At 33.4% G+C, this 15,605-nt stretch overlaps 1 protein-coding gene across 1 annotated transcript in view; it reads left to right on the forward strand.

The window, feature by feature from the left end:
• Window positions 1–15,351, forward strand: part of LOC137933056 (probable cytochrome P450 305a1) — a 28,135-nt gene extending 12,784 nt beyond the window's left edge. Inside the window, exons 3-7 of the mRNA XM_068776794.1 lie at window positions 1,497–1,678; window positions 3,015–3,111; window positions 7,345–7,522; window positions 11,941–12,200; window positions 15,148–15,351. Coding sequence (XP_068632895.1) covers window positions 1,497–1,678; window positions 3,015–3,111; window positions 7,345–7,522; window positions 11,941–12,200; window positions 15,148–15,332 — 902 coding nt within the window. The 3' untranslated portion in view covers window positions 15,333–15,351. The remainder of the gene's footprint in view (window positions 1–1,496; window positions 1,679–3,014; window positions 3,112–7,344; window positions 7,523–11,940; window positions 12,201–15,147) is intronic.
• Window positions 15,352–15,605: the final 254 nt, after the last annotated feature.

A 15,605-nucleotide genomic window follows, 5' to 3' on the forward strand; every position in this document is an offset into this window, starting at 1 on the left:
TTTATTGAACAGATTTATGGACATCTGTTAGGATTAGCGATGCGGAAAGCGATTGCTACGTGTAAATATAGTTTCGTATGTAACATGTGCGTATATTTTATGAATTATATATAGTAATATATATTTATTGGTTCACATATCGTATGTTTAACTTTTATATCATTTATATTGGCCGCTTGGAAAGAATGGTAAAAAAGCCTTATTTCATACATACAGGAATAGTATAGAATAATATAACAAGTCCTCTAACATCAGCGATTTCAGCTGTAGGCTGTCCACATCTAGACAAAAGCCTCTTCATTGATTGAATTGAATTGATGAAAGTTCAAAAAACATCTGATATTATATGATTCCATAACAAATTTAGTCTACATAACCTAAACAGTGTAGTTAAAACAATATTAGAAAAAACGATAGTGATGACAATAATGACGAAACAACTTTAAAGGGTGTTCAAATGAAAACATAATATTTTAACCTAAAACATTATGTATGATCATACAGATTAGTATCTCTCTTAAATAAATAATTGGATCCTCCTTTATTCTTATTCTTCTTCTTTCTTCCCTTTTCCTTTTATTTGGAGTCGGGTCTCCTTATCAATTTGCGCCAGGCCACTCTATCCTGGGTTGTCTCTACATCAAGTTGAAGGGTCTCCAGTTCCTTTCCGATATTAGACCACCACGTAGCTTTTGGACGCCCTTTTCCTCTTGGGAATTCTGGGAAGCTTAAGGCAGTTTTTACCGCGTGGTCATCTGGTTTTCGTTGAATGTGGCCATACCATCGCAATCTATTTTCCTGTAATTTGCTGGGGATCGGAGCTACCTTAAACGAACCTCTGATATATTCCTTGTTATGATATAGTCCTTTATTACTGCACTTAAAAAATTAAAAGTTAGGTTAGTATGAAAAGAGCTTGTTATCGGCGTCAAGGTATTTCAAGACGAATACAAAAGAAATAAAAAGACGACTGGTAAAAAAAGATCATTCTATAAAGTAGTATATATATATATATATATCACTATTTCTTGAATTCTATTTCATTCTTTGTATTCCTTTCATACCGCGTCTCACTTACGTCGCCTCCCTTCAACGAGTAACTACAGGTAGTAACCTGTAGTTACGAGTAACTTGAATTTTACAATGGTACGCAGAGGACGCTGCCCAACCTCTAGAAGCTTGTTTGTGAGCAGTGGCAATGATGTATATGTAATGCATAAGGTGTGAATTATATAAGATTCGTAATCGAACCCGCGACCTACAACCGTGAGTCTTAGTACTCAACCGCTCGGCTACCATTGGTGATTTTTACCGATTGAAAGTCCTTACATGATCGTTATTTATGCTGCTAATGGACTCCAAGGTGATAATGGCGACCGCAAAGTTATGGCTACACAAATAGGACATTACATGAGATATTGACTAAGTCTGATTTACAATATCACTTGTTGTAAATTTGAAGTGTGAAAAATTACAAATATCCTATGAAATTTCAGGTGAGCGGATAGGTGAAGAAAAGGTGAACTTTTTGCTAGGGTTACTAAAAGCTAGATCGAAAGCTTTCAACATTACCGGCGGCTTCCTGAATCAATTACCTTGGTGTCGATTCATTTTACCAGAATGGAGCGGCTATGCAATTATAAAGAGACTTAACGAACAGCTATCACAAATCATTGAGGTAATTACTAATTATTCGATGAAACCTATGTCTCCTCATTTTTATATAATTAATTCGAAAACTGAAAATTATATAAGATAGCTTTCTTACTTACTGCTTAACTGTTAAACATATCAGGGCCTGATAATAAGGCTCAAGGTCTCAGGCTATAGTTACGTTGAGAGATCGAAAAAGAAATGAGAACATCCGCAGAGGAATCGATATCACCGATATAGCTCGAAGAATTGCTCATTAGAAGTGGGCGGGGCTCATCGCTCGTGCGGCCGTTGATGCCGACAGGTTCTAGTCCTCCTCCAGGTGGACTTACAACATAGCCTGGGCCACTGAATACAGGCAGCGTAGGATTGGTCATTGCGCCGATCTTTTGGAAGGCTTTATTCTTGCAATGGGCGTCTATTAGATAACATGAATTGTATTTAGGTTACATTTTTGTTAATAAAAGAAGAGAAAAATGAAAGTGACAAAAATTATCGAATTGTGAAAAACATTGTCCTTTTCAAGATAAACATGAACGGAAGGCGTACATTTATTTATCATTTTTAATTACGTATTTTTTTAAACAAAATAATCTTCACATATTAATGCATTTCAAGAATTGATTTATGATATATATACATTATTATTTGTGTGTCCATAGAGTATAAGCGAACAATATCACGGGTACGAATCAACAATGAGATATGACAGGGTCGCAAAATTGTGCTTCGCAGGAAATTGCCGGAATTTCTCTAAGGCGCGCCAACTTCCTGTTTCATTTTGCTTTACGGATATACCTTCGCTGGTGTCATCTTAGATTGATTTTTATTTTAATTAGCACGCATTTTTAATTACTTTTTAATCGTTATTTGTGTATAACTTTCAAATATTTTAACTAAACAATTGTTCTAATGTAATTCGTGTAGAATATTGTTCTAAAAATCAACGTGAAGCTATAAAAAGCAGATGGATTTTTGTGCCGCTTGATGTATTTTTTTAATCAAGATTAAATTTATTTTTTTCATTTCCTTTCTATGAAATTATTGTAAGGATCGTAAAAAATATTTTACGAAATTTATTTTTTGTTAAAAAAATATATTCAAAATGATCAATTCATCCAATTTTACATTCATTTTTAAATACGGCGTAATTGATTGTGATTGATTATCTGTAGTTAGCAGCTATCTGCACAGTCTCACGATTTTGGTTCGACCTTGATTTATGGGTAATGCAATAGAACAAAGTTTGTGTTCAAATATAAATATATAACTTGTCCGGTATATTTTTATTAAAAACATAATAATGTAATATATTTTTAACCTGTGTCACATTATTAATTAAATAAAAAATTATATTTCAGGAAAATATTGAGAGACATAAAAAGAAATTGGTAGAAGGAACGGATTTCATGTATTCATTTTTGGAAGAAGTCGAAGCCAAGAAAGAAGGTTACACTGGTAAGTAAAAGTTCAACTTCATGTAATTCCAGAAGTTTCCAATCTGATAGAACTTCCGTCTATCTAAAATAAGACTTTATACGGTTTTATAATGCTGATTTAAAAAGATATAACAACAAACAAAGTTACATTTCTTTTTGTGATGAATTATTTAAACGCACTTAAGATTGAGTAAAGGTTGTCTAGTGGTAAGGACTGTGACTTGCTATGGTAGGTCGGGGGTTTGATTTTAGCGATATAGTCTTATATATAATTCACAATTCTGCTTTAATTGCGTAAGGTTGTCACTATTTACGATCGAGCTACCTGATGATGGGCAGCAATGTCCTCTCTGTCTATGTCTCGTACCATATTACCAAATATTGTGATTGCCAACCCGCCTATAAAGCCTTATGCCTTGCAGTTAGCGTTTATTTGTTGTAATGAAAGAAACCGAATTTTAAAAAAGGCTTTTTAATATATTATCGTTTCATTAGATAGGATTTATAATAAATTAATTGCAATTGAAATACATTAACAAAGAAATATAAGTGATAAAGATTTATGTAATAAAAAGTAATTCAAATAATCTTGTGTGTGTCCGAAAACATATTAATTAATATATAAAAAATGTTACGTATAGCTTTTTATATCTTTATGTTACTATTATGAGATATATGCCCACTTCAAGGCATATTCCTCCGCTATATATATCTACGGTTGTTACTATAATCGCCACACTACACAGGCGGGATGGCGATCGCTGTGTTATTATGGTACGGAGAGAATTCTGCTGACTATTCTCTAGAAGCTTTTGAGCAGTGACCATCCTATTTATATACTTGCTGATCCCGCAAACGATGTTTTGCAAAAATAAAGTTTTAATTAACAAATAAAAAATAAGGGTTCTATATATGATCGTAAAGGTGTGAAAATTTAGGGTTGTAGGTATTTTTACATGCTGTATCATAAAAAAATAAAAAAAATTAGGGGTGGACCACCACCCTTAACATTTAAGGGAATGAAAAATAGATGTTGTCCGATTCTCCACCCTGGCTGATATGCACGCTAAGATTCACGGAACTCCGCTGAGCCGTTTCGGAGGAATTCAATCAAGCACACCTTGTCACGAGAACTTTTTATATTAGAATGTATCCCAAGAATCAAACCTTTCAACTAAATTATAATAAATATCTGTTTATTATCTGTTTCCACAGACTTTTTACACAGAAGAGATTGTCCTATCATATTCTATAAACAATCTCACATATATAATAAAAGGACCAAAATTTAGCCAATATTTAAGAGTCTGTATTTGGCACTAATCGGTGTAACATAACTCCTGAAGATGTCCCGTGGAGGGGTGAAACACGTGTTGAGTGATTTGGCGGTGGCAGTTGTGTGATTCGCATTGTTTGCCGCATACGCATTTATCAGCGGGCTGGCGGGCGGTGCACTTTGTTGCACGACTACCACTGCATGTGAAGTGGCTAAATATTGGTCCTTTTCTTACTTATGATGGACTTCCGCAAGGTAACGCCTGATTCCATTAAATGTCACATATTTAAGATTAATCGTATACAGAGTGATAGATAACAAATGAGTTTTAAATTAACAAATTTAAAATTTAAATCTATAATAAATCATCCTGTATGTTATTTATTAAACCGAACTGGAAGTTTATAGGAGAGAACGCTAAGCTAAAAATAACTTATCAAGATACGTATAGAGTCAAAGAGCATACATATAAGCAATTTGGCAAAGAGAAACAAGTACAATGACCCGGTGACCCATGTAGCACGTTCAAAGCCAGAGACTGCATCTTTATAATGTATGATTCACTACACACTAATGGTAAGCTTTTGCCTAATGCAGACAGTTGTACTGCATATAGAAACTAATTATATAACAGTTGTAATAAAGACAATAGTAAATTGTTAAAAATATTGACGTATATTTCGGCCAGTACTTTTATTCTTCTAATACTAAGTCACGTGCTCGAATCCGAACGACTTGACGACACTTCGGAGCCATTACAAATACAACCTTTGGAGGTGCATTCGTATATTATAGGAGACATTCCCTCTCTAACCTACTCCTTATTTGTTTACAATACAGTCCCCAAATTTCTCAACTGGTCCATTATACTAGTGGATATAGTAAACCTGCCCGAAGACAGAGATCTATTTACGGTAGGTCTTGCCTCCACCACCAGGCACATTCATTTCCGTCACCAAAAATGTGCATATAATTCAATCTTCACTCGGGACGCCGGGTAAGTTTGCTCTAAAATTACCAGGATATAGTACCAGAGTTATTGGTACACTCACTTCTCACCCATCACGGTATTTTTTTTTGATTTCGGGGGGGGAAATCTTCCAGCAATCCCATCACAAGATCTTTTTTTTTTGGTTTTTGGGGGGAAATCTTCCGGACGTTCAAGATGTTCCGCCTCTGGGGGGAGGACCCCCTGTCCTGTGGGTGTCCATGTGGGATTCCTACCCATTAAAACCGCCCCGGTGATCGCATTTTGCGCTATGCGGGGGATCGCGGTATCTCCCGATCAGGGATCACCATTCGGTCTTCCCTCTCGCTATGCTATTTTAGATAGCCAGCCTCGGGGTATGCGAGTATGGTTCACGCTACCCTCAAAACCCTCACGGTGCTATCACGATGATTCGAGACCATTTCAAACCATCGTCTGCTTAAGAGTTCCTGTTACGGAATCTAGTCTAATAGTGGATATATCTAGCTTATATCTCTTGCTGAGCAGGTAAATACCCGAGCTGAGAATAACTCGCCGTTTACCAGCAAGTTGACCGGTGACCTTGACCATTTTTATGAAGTCAATTTTAACCGACCACTATAATATAAAATACTATATGCATATAGTAAATGAACACAATTTAAAATGTACAAATTCTTTTATAAAGCAAAGAAATGAATATGAATTAAATAAACAAAATTTACTTCCTGTAGTTCGTTGAGGAGAGACGACGTAAGTGAGGCGAGGTATGGAAGAAATACAAAGATGTAATGTAATGCAAGGAATTGTGAAGAACAGAAGAGGAATGAATGGATGTTAATAATATGAAAGGAAGAATAGTATGAAAATAATAAAATTTAGTTAATAAATTATTGTTGTATGTGAAATCCCTGTGTATCCAGGACGAGAGAAGTATGAAAGGCTCAAAATAGCGGAAAACGTGAAGATCAAAATAATTACATTCTTCTTAAATAGTTACACACCTGTCTACTGTTTTTCTCGGCATTGCTAGGTTGATTGGTAGAGAACGTATATAAAGAATAAAGTCCGCCTTTGTAGAATATTTTTGAAAATTATACACAATTGTAATATTTAATTATTAATCTATACTTACATGGGTAACGCTATACCTAGAACTCTATTTTGAAAATTTTATTCCTGAAGCATTAGGGCTATTAACTCATTGCAAATTTATAAAGTAAAATAATAAAATTTATTTATTAAAAGCCTAATCGATTTATAAACTGATCACACGTATGTGAAACTTGATTTGTTAAAACATTTACATGGTTAATGTTATAATTTACTGTGATCAAAAAGAAAGGTGTAATTGTCATTTAAAACTCACGGGCAGTACGAAGGCAGTTAATTTTTTTTATAAGGTGGTAAGACTGTCTATAACATTTACCTTCTGTTTTTCAACATTTCAAATATATCATTTATCTCAGCCCAAACCATTTTGTTTTGTGTTTGAAACGATTTCTCGATAAGTATAAAATCGCTCAATTTTTTGGAAAAAAAATCGTCAAAAATTCGACTCGTACCGACATCTGGATATTTAGAAAACCCAAAATACCAATGCGGAGAAGCCGTTTTGACACTATTGTGGAGATGAAAACCATATCGAAGCAAATTCTTGAAGGCTTTTCTGGAATAATCTATTCCAACTGTTTCAACGACTGGAAAAAGTGTTGACAAAATTGCGTTTTTTTTGACGGTGATTACTTTAAAGTGGGTGAAATTGATTTGGAAGAATAAATAAATGATTTATAATTTATAAACAATTTCACTTTAGTTTTTGTATGTAGTACTATACTACCATAGTTAAAGTTTATTTTGAATAGTGAAACTATATATTTAATGGTTTTTTTATTCATTATCAACTCTGTTACTGTAAATATAAAGCCACTTTCTCATGTTATTTTCTATTTAAAATTATAATTTGTCTTTATAAAGATAAATAAATAAAAAAAATATATATGTTTCAGAGGAACAACTGAAGATTATATGCCTGGATATAATAATAGCCGGATTTCAGACAACTAGCAATGTTATAGAATTCGGTATATTAACAGCATTGAGGAATAAAAATATTCAACAGAAGCTTTATGATGAGATAAATCAAGTATTGCAAGGTGAAACGCCGTCGTGGTCCGATAATTCCAGGTGGTTTTTTATATTAATATTAAAAACATATCATCAACAATACATCACGTGATTGACGCACTGCTAGGATTTACCCAAAGATCGTTTTTTTTAAAGGCCTCCTCTATTGGAACCTCTCCTTCCACACCTATTTTGTTTTCAGGGTTTTTATTTCTTAACAATGTTTTCACATGAATTTATTATTTTCGTCCTCGTCTTCCATAGTTCACAATATCTTTTTTTCTTTCTTCTATCATTCCATAATTCCATCTTCCTTCCTCAATCATTCCATTCCTTTCATCCATCCTCCAACAATTCAGTTGTATTTTCTATTGCAGTATCACAGCTTTATTTAGTTTATTCATTTTTCTCGTGTTCATCAATTTTACATTTTTTATTTTAATTTAAATAAATCTATTTTAATAAAATTAAATATATAATAAGACTTACAATATTTTATGTTTAACTATGTTTTATTCCTATTAATTACATATTGTGCAATCCCAAAGATCGTTGCGAAGACAGGTATTATGATTCCCGGGATCTTGACTAAGTCATCGATCTATCTATTGTAGATCAGGGTTGAGCAACACGCGGGCCGTAAAACATGTATATGCGACCCGCCAAGCATTTGTAAAATTGAATTTAAAATAACGATTTTCTTTCATCAATAGATTGTTACAAAATTAATTATAATAAAACGGTGCAACAAAATGTAGTACATACTAAGCTGGAAACATTATTTAATAATAATCACCGATCAAAACTGGGTGATGCACGGTTAGAAAGCCGCGTATGTATATATACGCTTGCATCAAAAAAACGGTGAGAAATTTTTCATATAAAATTTTAAGGTATTTTCGTGTTTATAAAAATATAAATTTTTGTAAATTATTAATAAGTGTTACATTATATATAGCTCGACAAAAAAATTTAAATTTAAATTTTAGTCCCAAATAAAAAGGTTGCACACCCCTAATATATATCATATGAAAATTAGATCTGATGTAAACATTGATGAAACGACGATTTTCATAAGATTTTTGTTTCTGTCATGATCGTCATAAATTAAGCAATAGGACGTCCAATGCTGGACATATCCAGAGTTGTGTTCACTCTTCGTGGTCTCCACAAGCCACAATAACTAAAGGCACCAGCGGCATTCTCTTCTTCGAGATATGAACTGGCAGTGGGCAAGATATGCCCACTGCCAGTTCAAGTTGGGATATTTTTTGTTAACCGCTACCATTTCGGAGCTATAAAATAATGTAAAAATTACATTGCGCTTTAGTAATTATATCAAAAGGTTTTCATATATTTTTTAATTAACCTTTTTGTATTACATTTAAATACCACTTATTTTTTTTGGATATATACATCATTGCTCAAAATATTACAGTGTTATCTATTTATTTTATATATATATATATATATATGTATATATATATATATATATATATATATATATATATATATATATATATATATATATATATATATATATGTATTATAAAAGAGATTGTCATCGGCGTTAAGACGATGATTCAAATTTCAAGACGAATACAAACGAAATAAAAAGACGACTGATAAAAACAGATCATCCTATAAAGTAGTATATATATATACCCTGTCTGGGAGGATTTTCCTTTCAGGAAAATAGAGTATTTATTCTACTAGTAACTAACAAAGTACAATCACGTACAAATAATATATTATACAATTAATATATCTAAAAGTTTATGTACTAAGACATTAAATGTACATATAAATGTATTGTGTTTGCAACTGTCCGAAAGTGCCATGATTCGGTCGACGTTGCGGACAAGAATACGAAAAACTAATTTTATTCCGCGAATTGTAGGATGAATAATGCAATTTCAAGTACTCTCTCGTATATTTTTATTTACACGGATATATTTTCGGTTGAAAGTCGATGTTAACGCAAGCTTATACTACAATACGATGCAATGGATGTTGAACAATTTCTTTATTACGTTAAATAAACTTTACACTTTTATAATATGTTTACAAATTTTTAGTATGACGGAGAGAGAGATATTTTTAATTTACAATTATGATCAGAGAGGTTTTTATTGCTAAAGAATTATTTACCGTCACCCTTTTTGTGATAGAATAAACATTATAATCGGCATTATTTTGCTTATTTTATTCATGTATTCGTTTTAAATTTTATATAGTACCCGGCGATAAGTATGGCACATCGACTTTTGGAAAAAGACAATTGGCCAATTTCGGCTTCGTAGAGCATTAACTTTGTCTGTCGTTGTATTTCGTGCGACAGAGATAACGCTCTACGAAGCCGAAATTACCCGATTTTCTCTTTCCAAATGTCGATGTGCAATATTTATCGCCAGGTACTGTACACCATCTGCTTGATTAATTTAATAATTATTCATGTATTACCCACATAGGACATATTAAAGGTTACTTGTGTTCACAAGAACAAAGCTACACGAGTTAAATTAAAAAAATCTAAAATCAAATTAAAAAGCCAAAGCTACAAATGGTGAATATACAGCTAACAATTAATTTATGGCTGAGACCATGAAAGACCCAGGTACAATGTTCTATGATCTCAATAGAGCCTTCGAATAAATAGGCTTTGAAATAGATATGGTCAAGGCAAAGTTGATGTCTAATGTCTATGTCGTGCCTACTTAAGTAGTTATCGAAGGTGTTACGTTCGAAGTTTTAGATGACTATATATATCTGGGACAAACCACCCAGTTCGGTATATCCAACTTAGAGAAAGAGATCACTCTTTGGGAAAGAGAACACTCTTTGAGAAAGAGATCACTCTTTGAGAAAGAGATCACTCTTTGAGAAAGAGATCACTCTTTGAGAAAGAGATCTCTCTTTGTGTTCAACTCAAATGGGCAGCGTTCGGGAAGCTTCAAAACACTTCGTCCCAAATACCGTTGTGTCTGAAGATGAAGGTCCTCAACGTGTTCAAGTGATGACATCCTGATCTATGAGTTATATTCGAAGTTTGGCTGTAAGATCGAATTCTGATTTGAATCTCATTCTGAATGAAGAGATCCGTAGTATAAACGGAGTCGTAGAGTTACTTTCAAGAATTGCTCGAAAAGGGGCAGTTGGAGGTATACATCAACCATGCAGTTGACGACCGTTAGGGTCGAAACGCTAGTTGTGGCGCCATGGGGTGTCTACTACGCGGATCTAAGACATAGGCAGCATAAGATCGACCATTTTGGCCATCTTTGGATGAACTTTGGTCTTCTTTCGGCTGAAAAGAAAAAAAAGGAAAGCGGAGACGTTTTCACTGGAGTAAAAGCAATTTAATGGAATCAGGCGTTACCTCGCGGAAGTCCATCCTAAGTGTCAAACACAGAGTCACTAATCGGTGTAACATAACTCCTGAAGATGCCCCGTGGAGGGGTGAAACACGTGTTGAGTAATTTGGCGGTGGCGGATGTGTGATTCGCGTTGTTTGCCGCATACGCATTTGTCAGCGGACTGGCGGGCGGTGCATTTGTTGCGCGACTACCACTGCATGTGCGGAAGTGGCTAAATATTGGTCCTTTTCTTACTTACTCCCTATTTGTTATAGGACAGGGTTTGACATTCTTTAAAAAAATTTTCACTTTCTTTTTCTTTTATTTCTGTACTCTTCTATCGTCGTTCGTATCATCTATCTTTCCTCTTCTTTCATTCTACAATTTTATATTATGATAATTTATTATATATTATCACTGTTTATCACAGTTACCAGTTTTTATTTTATTTACCTCTTTGTCATTATTACTACAGTTGCATTTCATTACATCTTTGTATTCCTTCCATACCTCGCCTTACTTACGTCGTCTATCCTCAACTAATAACAACAGGTAATACATTTAGTTTATTGGGTTTATTTTGCTTTATTATACGAGTATAATTAATAATATATTATATATTTACACACACACACACACACACACACACACACACACATATATATATATATATATATATAAACATATATGATTTACACTTTGTTAATTAATTATATAGGTTTGCCATAGCAAACAAATAAGTTTCCGAAGGTTCCTACTCTCCGTATTTTGCGTGTTCTTCGTATTATATTAACACATTGGGATCCTGTAGATATCTTTGGAGAAGGCATATTGCAGTGGGCATGTATGGGCTGAAACGACGAACCTTTTTCATCAACTTCTGTGAACAATTTTGTTCTGGTCTATCATTATCATCTTTGACTTAAAACGTTCAATGCTGAACATAAGTCTGTCTTTTTTTCGAACTAGTTCGCATAAAGAGGCTATGTATGATTTTAATTAAATTTTAATTTAACTGTGTTACCCATCGAGGCTTTTGAAGCAGTTTGCGTAATTACTTAAACTAAATGATGACGAATATATCTGTGTGTGTATAGAATGTAATTTTTTTTTTGTTATTAGACTTGTTTATACAACTGCATTCCTACAAGAGATACATCGATATTATACAGTTGTACCACTGGCGGGTCCGCGGCGCGCTTTAGAAGATACAACGATTGGCGGTTATTTTATACCGAAGGACACGACTGTACTTATCGCAGTAGGTGATCTGTACAGTGATCCACAATTATGGGACGAGCCAAATGAATTTAAACCGGAGAGATTTATAGACGAAAGTGGGGCACTCAAAGATGTAGAGAATGTTTACCCATTTGGTCTTGGTAAGTAATTTTTAACATATAAATTTAAATATCGAACGATAGAATTCGATTTTAACACGTTCACTGCGGCTTGAGGTCGATTCAGCCTCATGGTAGACTTTGCACTGGTGCGGCGCGTAAAACTCGTGTTTTCTCTCTAGTGCGGCGGCTGTTAACACTCAACCGTATGAGGTATGACAAAGACAAATATAGCTTTCTTTATGTCTGCGAAGCATTGATTCAATATTATAAAAAAATATTGATGAACATGAGGCAGAAAAGGCCTCAACCGCACTACTAGGAAGTTCAGCTTGAGGCTGATTCGACCTCAACCGCACCAGCTGAAAGTTCTTCAAAATTTGGCCCGCAGTGAACGTGTTAAAATGTTTTAATGCTTTGCGAGATATTTAACCGTTTTGTTTTACAATTGACAAAGAGTATTAATGTAAATAAATAGTATTTATTATTATGGTAAGTTTAACTCGAATAGGCAGCGTTCAGGAAGCTCCGAAACATTTTCTCGTCATAAATATCGCATTGTTTGAAAACCAACGACGGGCCTAATAGAAAGGTTTGAAGTCAGAGAGAAATAGATAGGGCTATGCTTGAAATTTCGTTGTGAGATCGAATCAAATGTGAAAAGATCAGAAGAACTAAGATCATTGGAGATTTTCAAATTATTGTTCATCTATCATCATCATCAGTAGGCGGAAGGTTTATATGTGATGATCACAAGTCGGTAGAGGCGGAGTGGTAAGGCTTTCTAGGAGGACCGACGACTTAGGTAAGTTCGCGATAAGTTGCCGGGTGTGGACAGCGCAGGACCTATCATGGTAGTGGGCCCACGGGTGAGGCACATCTTTTGCAGTGGGAGTCCATCGGCTAAAAATAAAGAAGATTAAGTAAAAAAAATACCGCCCACCTTTGCAATAAGACATTAATTTTGACGTTATTCAAACCGTAAAAAGTATAAATAAATAAGTCGTACATCGATCGAGATAATAAACCTTTTATTTATTAATACAGTTCACAGCGTATGTTTATAAAGCGAATTATATTTATCATTTGCGAAATTAAACTTTTATCGTTTTTTTATTTTAATTAATTAAAGATATACTTTTAACTGTTTTTGATTGCGGAAATAGGTTATATTGCGCAGCTGATATATATAATGCCTAAATAAATAAAATTTTATTAAATGTTTTAAGCGTGTTGCATATATATATATATATATATAGTAATAAGTATAAATGTGTCCTAGATCTGCCAAAGCCATTCCGCACGGCCCGCTTTGCTATGTGATGTTACTCCATAAAATCAATTCTTGGTAATTTTAACCTGCAAAAATATTATTGTGGGCATATTTTATAACTATAGAGCTGTAACAATTAAAACAAGTGTTTTTTTATGAATATCTTTCTTTTATGAATGACTCTGTGTTTGGCACTAATCGGTGTAACATTACTCCTTAAGATGCCCCGTGGAGGGGTAAAAAACGTGTTGAGTAATTTGGTGGTGGCGGCCGTGTGATTCGCATTGTTTGCCGCATACGCATTTATCAGCGGGCTGGATGGCGGTGCACTTTATTGCACGACAACCACTGCATGTGCGGAAGTGGCTAAATATTGGTCCTGTTCTTACTAATGCCTCTTACGGTTTAAATTTTGAAAAAATTATTGGATGACCTCTATAATGCGACAGAAATATTTATATCAATTTTCAAGTCTCGGAACCAAGTAGTTACATAGATATCCTGACGAACATTGGTGAAAATATACTTTCGTAAAAACCTATGTAGTTAACCGTTTGTTAATCTCTCGTTAACTTTAGATTTATGAAAAGTACATTCGAGAAGTAGTTCATACCTTCAAGATTTTAGAAATATCATGATGAGTCCGTATATAAATAGAATTTCCATTTGTATATAATTGAATTGCACAATACAATTCAAAAAAATCTGCTATCGCGATTATATGAACGTGTATTTTATATAGATATACACGATTGTTTATTGATAATTAATTCTCTTTATACTTACATCATAAATGTGGTAACACAGTGATATATGCTGTCATTTGTAAAAAATAAAGCAATTTTATATTATGACATTACTTTTGCGCTACCTGTTATATCTTTGCATGGGATAATTAAAAAAATTGATACATAGAATTGGCTAAAGCGAATAAGTTAAATAAAAATAATTTAAAACAAATAATGCTTAGCCTTTTGCGATTTTCTGTATGTATATTTTATTTATTGTTTATATAAGTTAATTCTGAATATAGCTTGCTGCCGTGCAATTAATACAAAGTTACTGTGATTTAATAAAAGAATTGTGATATAAATGTAAGAGAAAATTAGAAATATATAATCTGAGGTATTGCAAATTGTAAAAAGACATATGTGCAGTGATTGAGGATGGACGAAAGGTAATCAGTGTGGAGGAGAAAAATAGATAGAATTGTTAAATGAAAGAGTAGTAAGATATATATTGTGACGAATGAAGGGAAAGGTACGCTATAATAAGGGCCTTAAAAAAGCAATACAACAATGAAACTTACGAAGAATATAAATATCAAAATAAAATTAACGAATAGTAAATTTCAAAGACAAAGGCGTTTCATTTAATATTCTTCACAAAGTTTTCTATTTCGTTTTGTTTTTAATTACAATGCCTTTCCAGTTTCGTGCAAAAAAAAAACAACGAAAATCTCACACAAATGCATTTAAAATTTTGCCGACGGCGAATTCAAAACGATACAATTGGTGCCTTTCTCGTTTTTTGAGGTGTGCGAATTGCTAATTCAATTTGTTGTTGCTTAGTTTTACACGATTTCTGTTTTCTTTATATTACGTGTGTGGAAATATGGTTTTACATTCGATTTACCCAACACTTATTCTTTCAAGTTTATATTTAAAATAAACTTCTATTTATTTCATTATTGAATTTGTTTAAACTTGTTCGCAGGACGAAGGAAATGTCCAGGGGATGCGTTAGCAAAATCATTTATATTTATCGTATTTGTCGGCATCCTGCAAAAGTTTCAAATCGACTGCATCGAGGATGTCCTTCCATCTGGTGAACCTGTTATTGGATTGATTTCAGGACCAAAGCCATATACAGCTGTATTTACACCGCGTGATGTTAAATAGTATTTTCAGTGAGAAATATCATATGAATATAGAACATTCGTAACAAAATACATATACTGGTTGTAATGGTTTATATATATGTAGAAATATATATTATGATATATAAAAGTTGCATTTATTTTACTAAAACTTCATATCGTCAATGCATGTCTGTCGTCGTTCAATTGTCAATAAAACATATTGTATATTAAGTTTTCTATTTTATTACACTTCAAGATTTGATACGTTTCTTTTTTTTATTGACGTTAAATCTTAAGTTAAATTTTCTGTGAG

Source organism: Battus philenor, unplaced genomic scaffold (assembly GCF_028537555.1).
Source record: "Battus philenor isolate CCGP_79_NKW_IND1 unplaced genomic scaffold, ilBatPhil1.0.hap1 SCAF_1, whole genome shotgun sequence".
NCBI lineage: Eukaryota > Metazoa > Arthropoda > Insecta > Lepidoptera > Papilionidae > Battus > Battus philenor.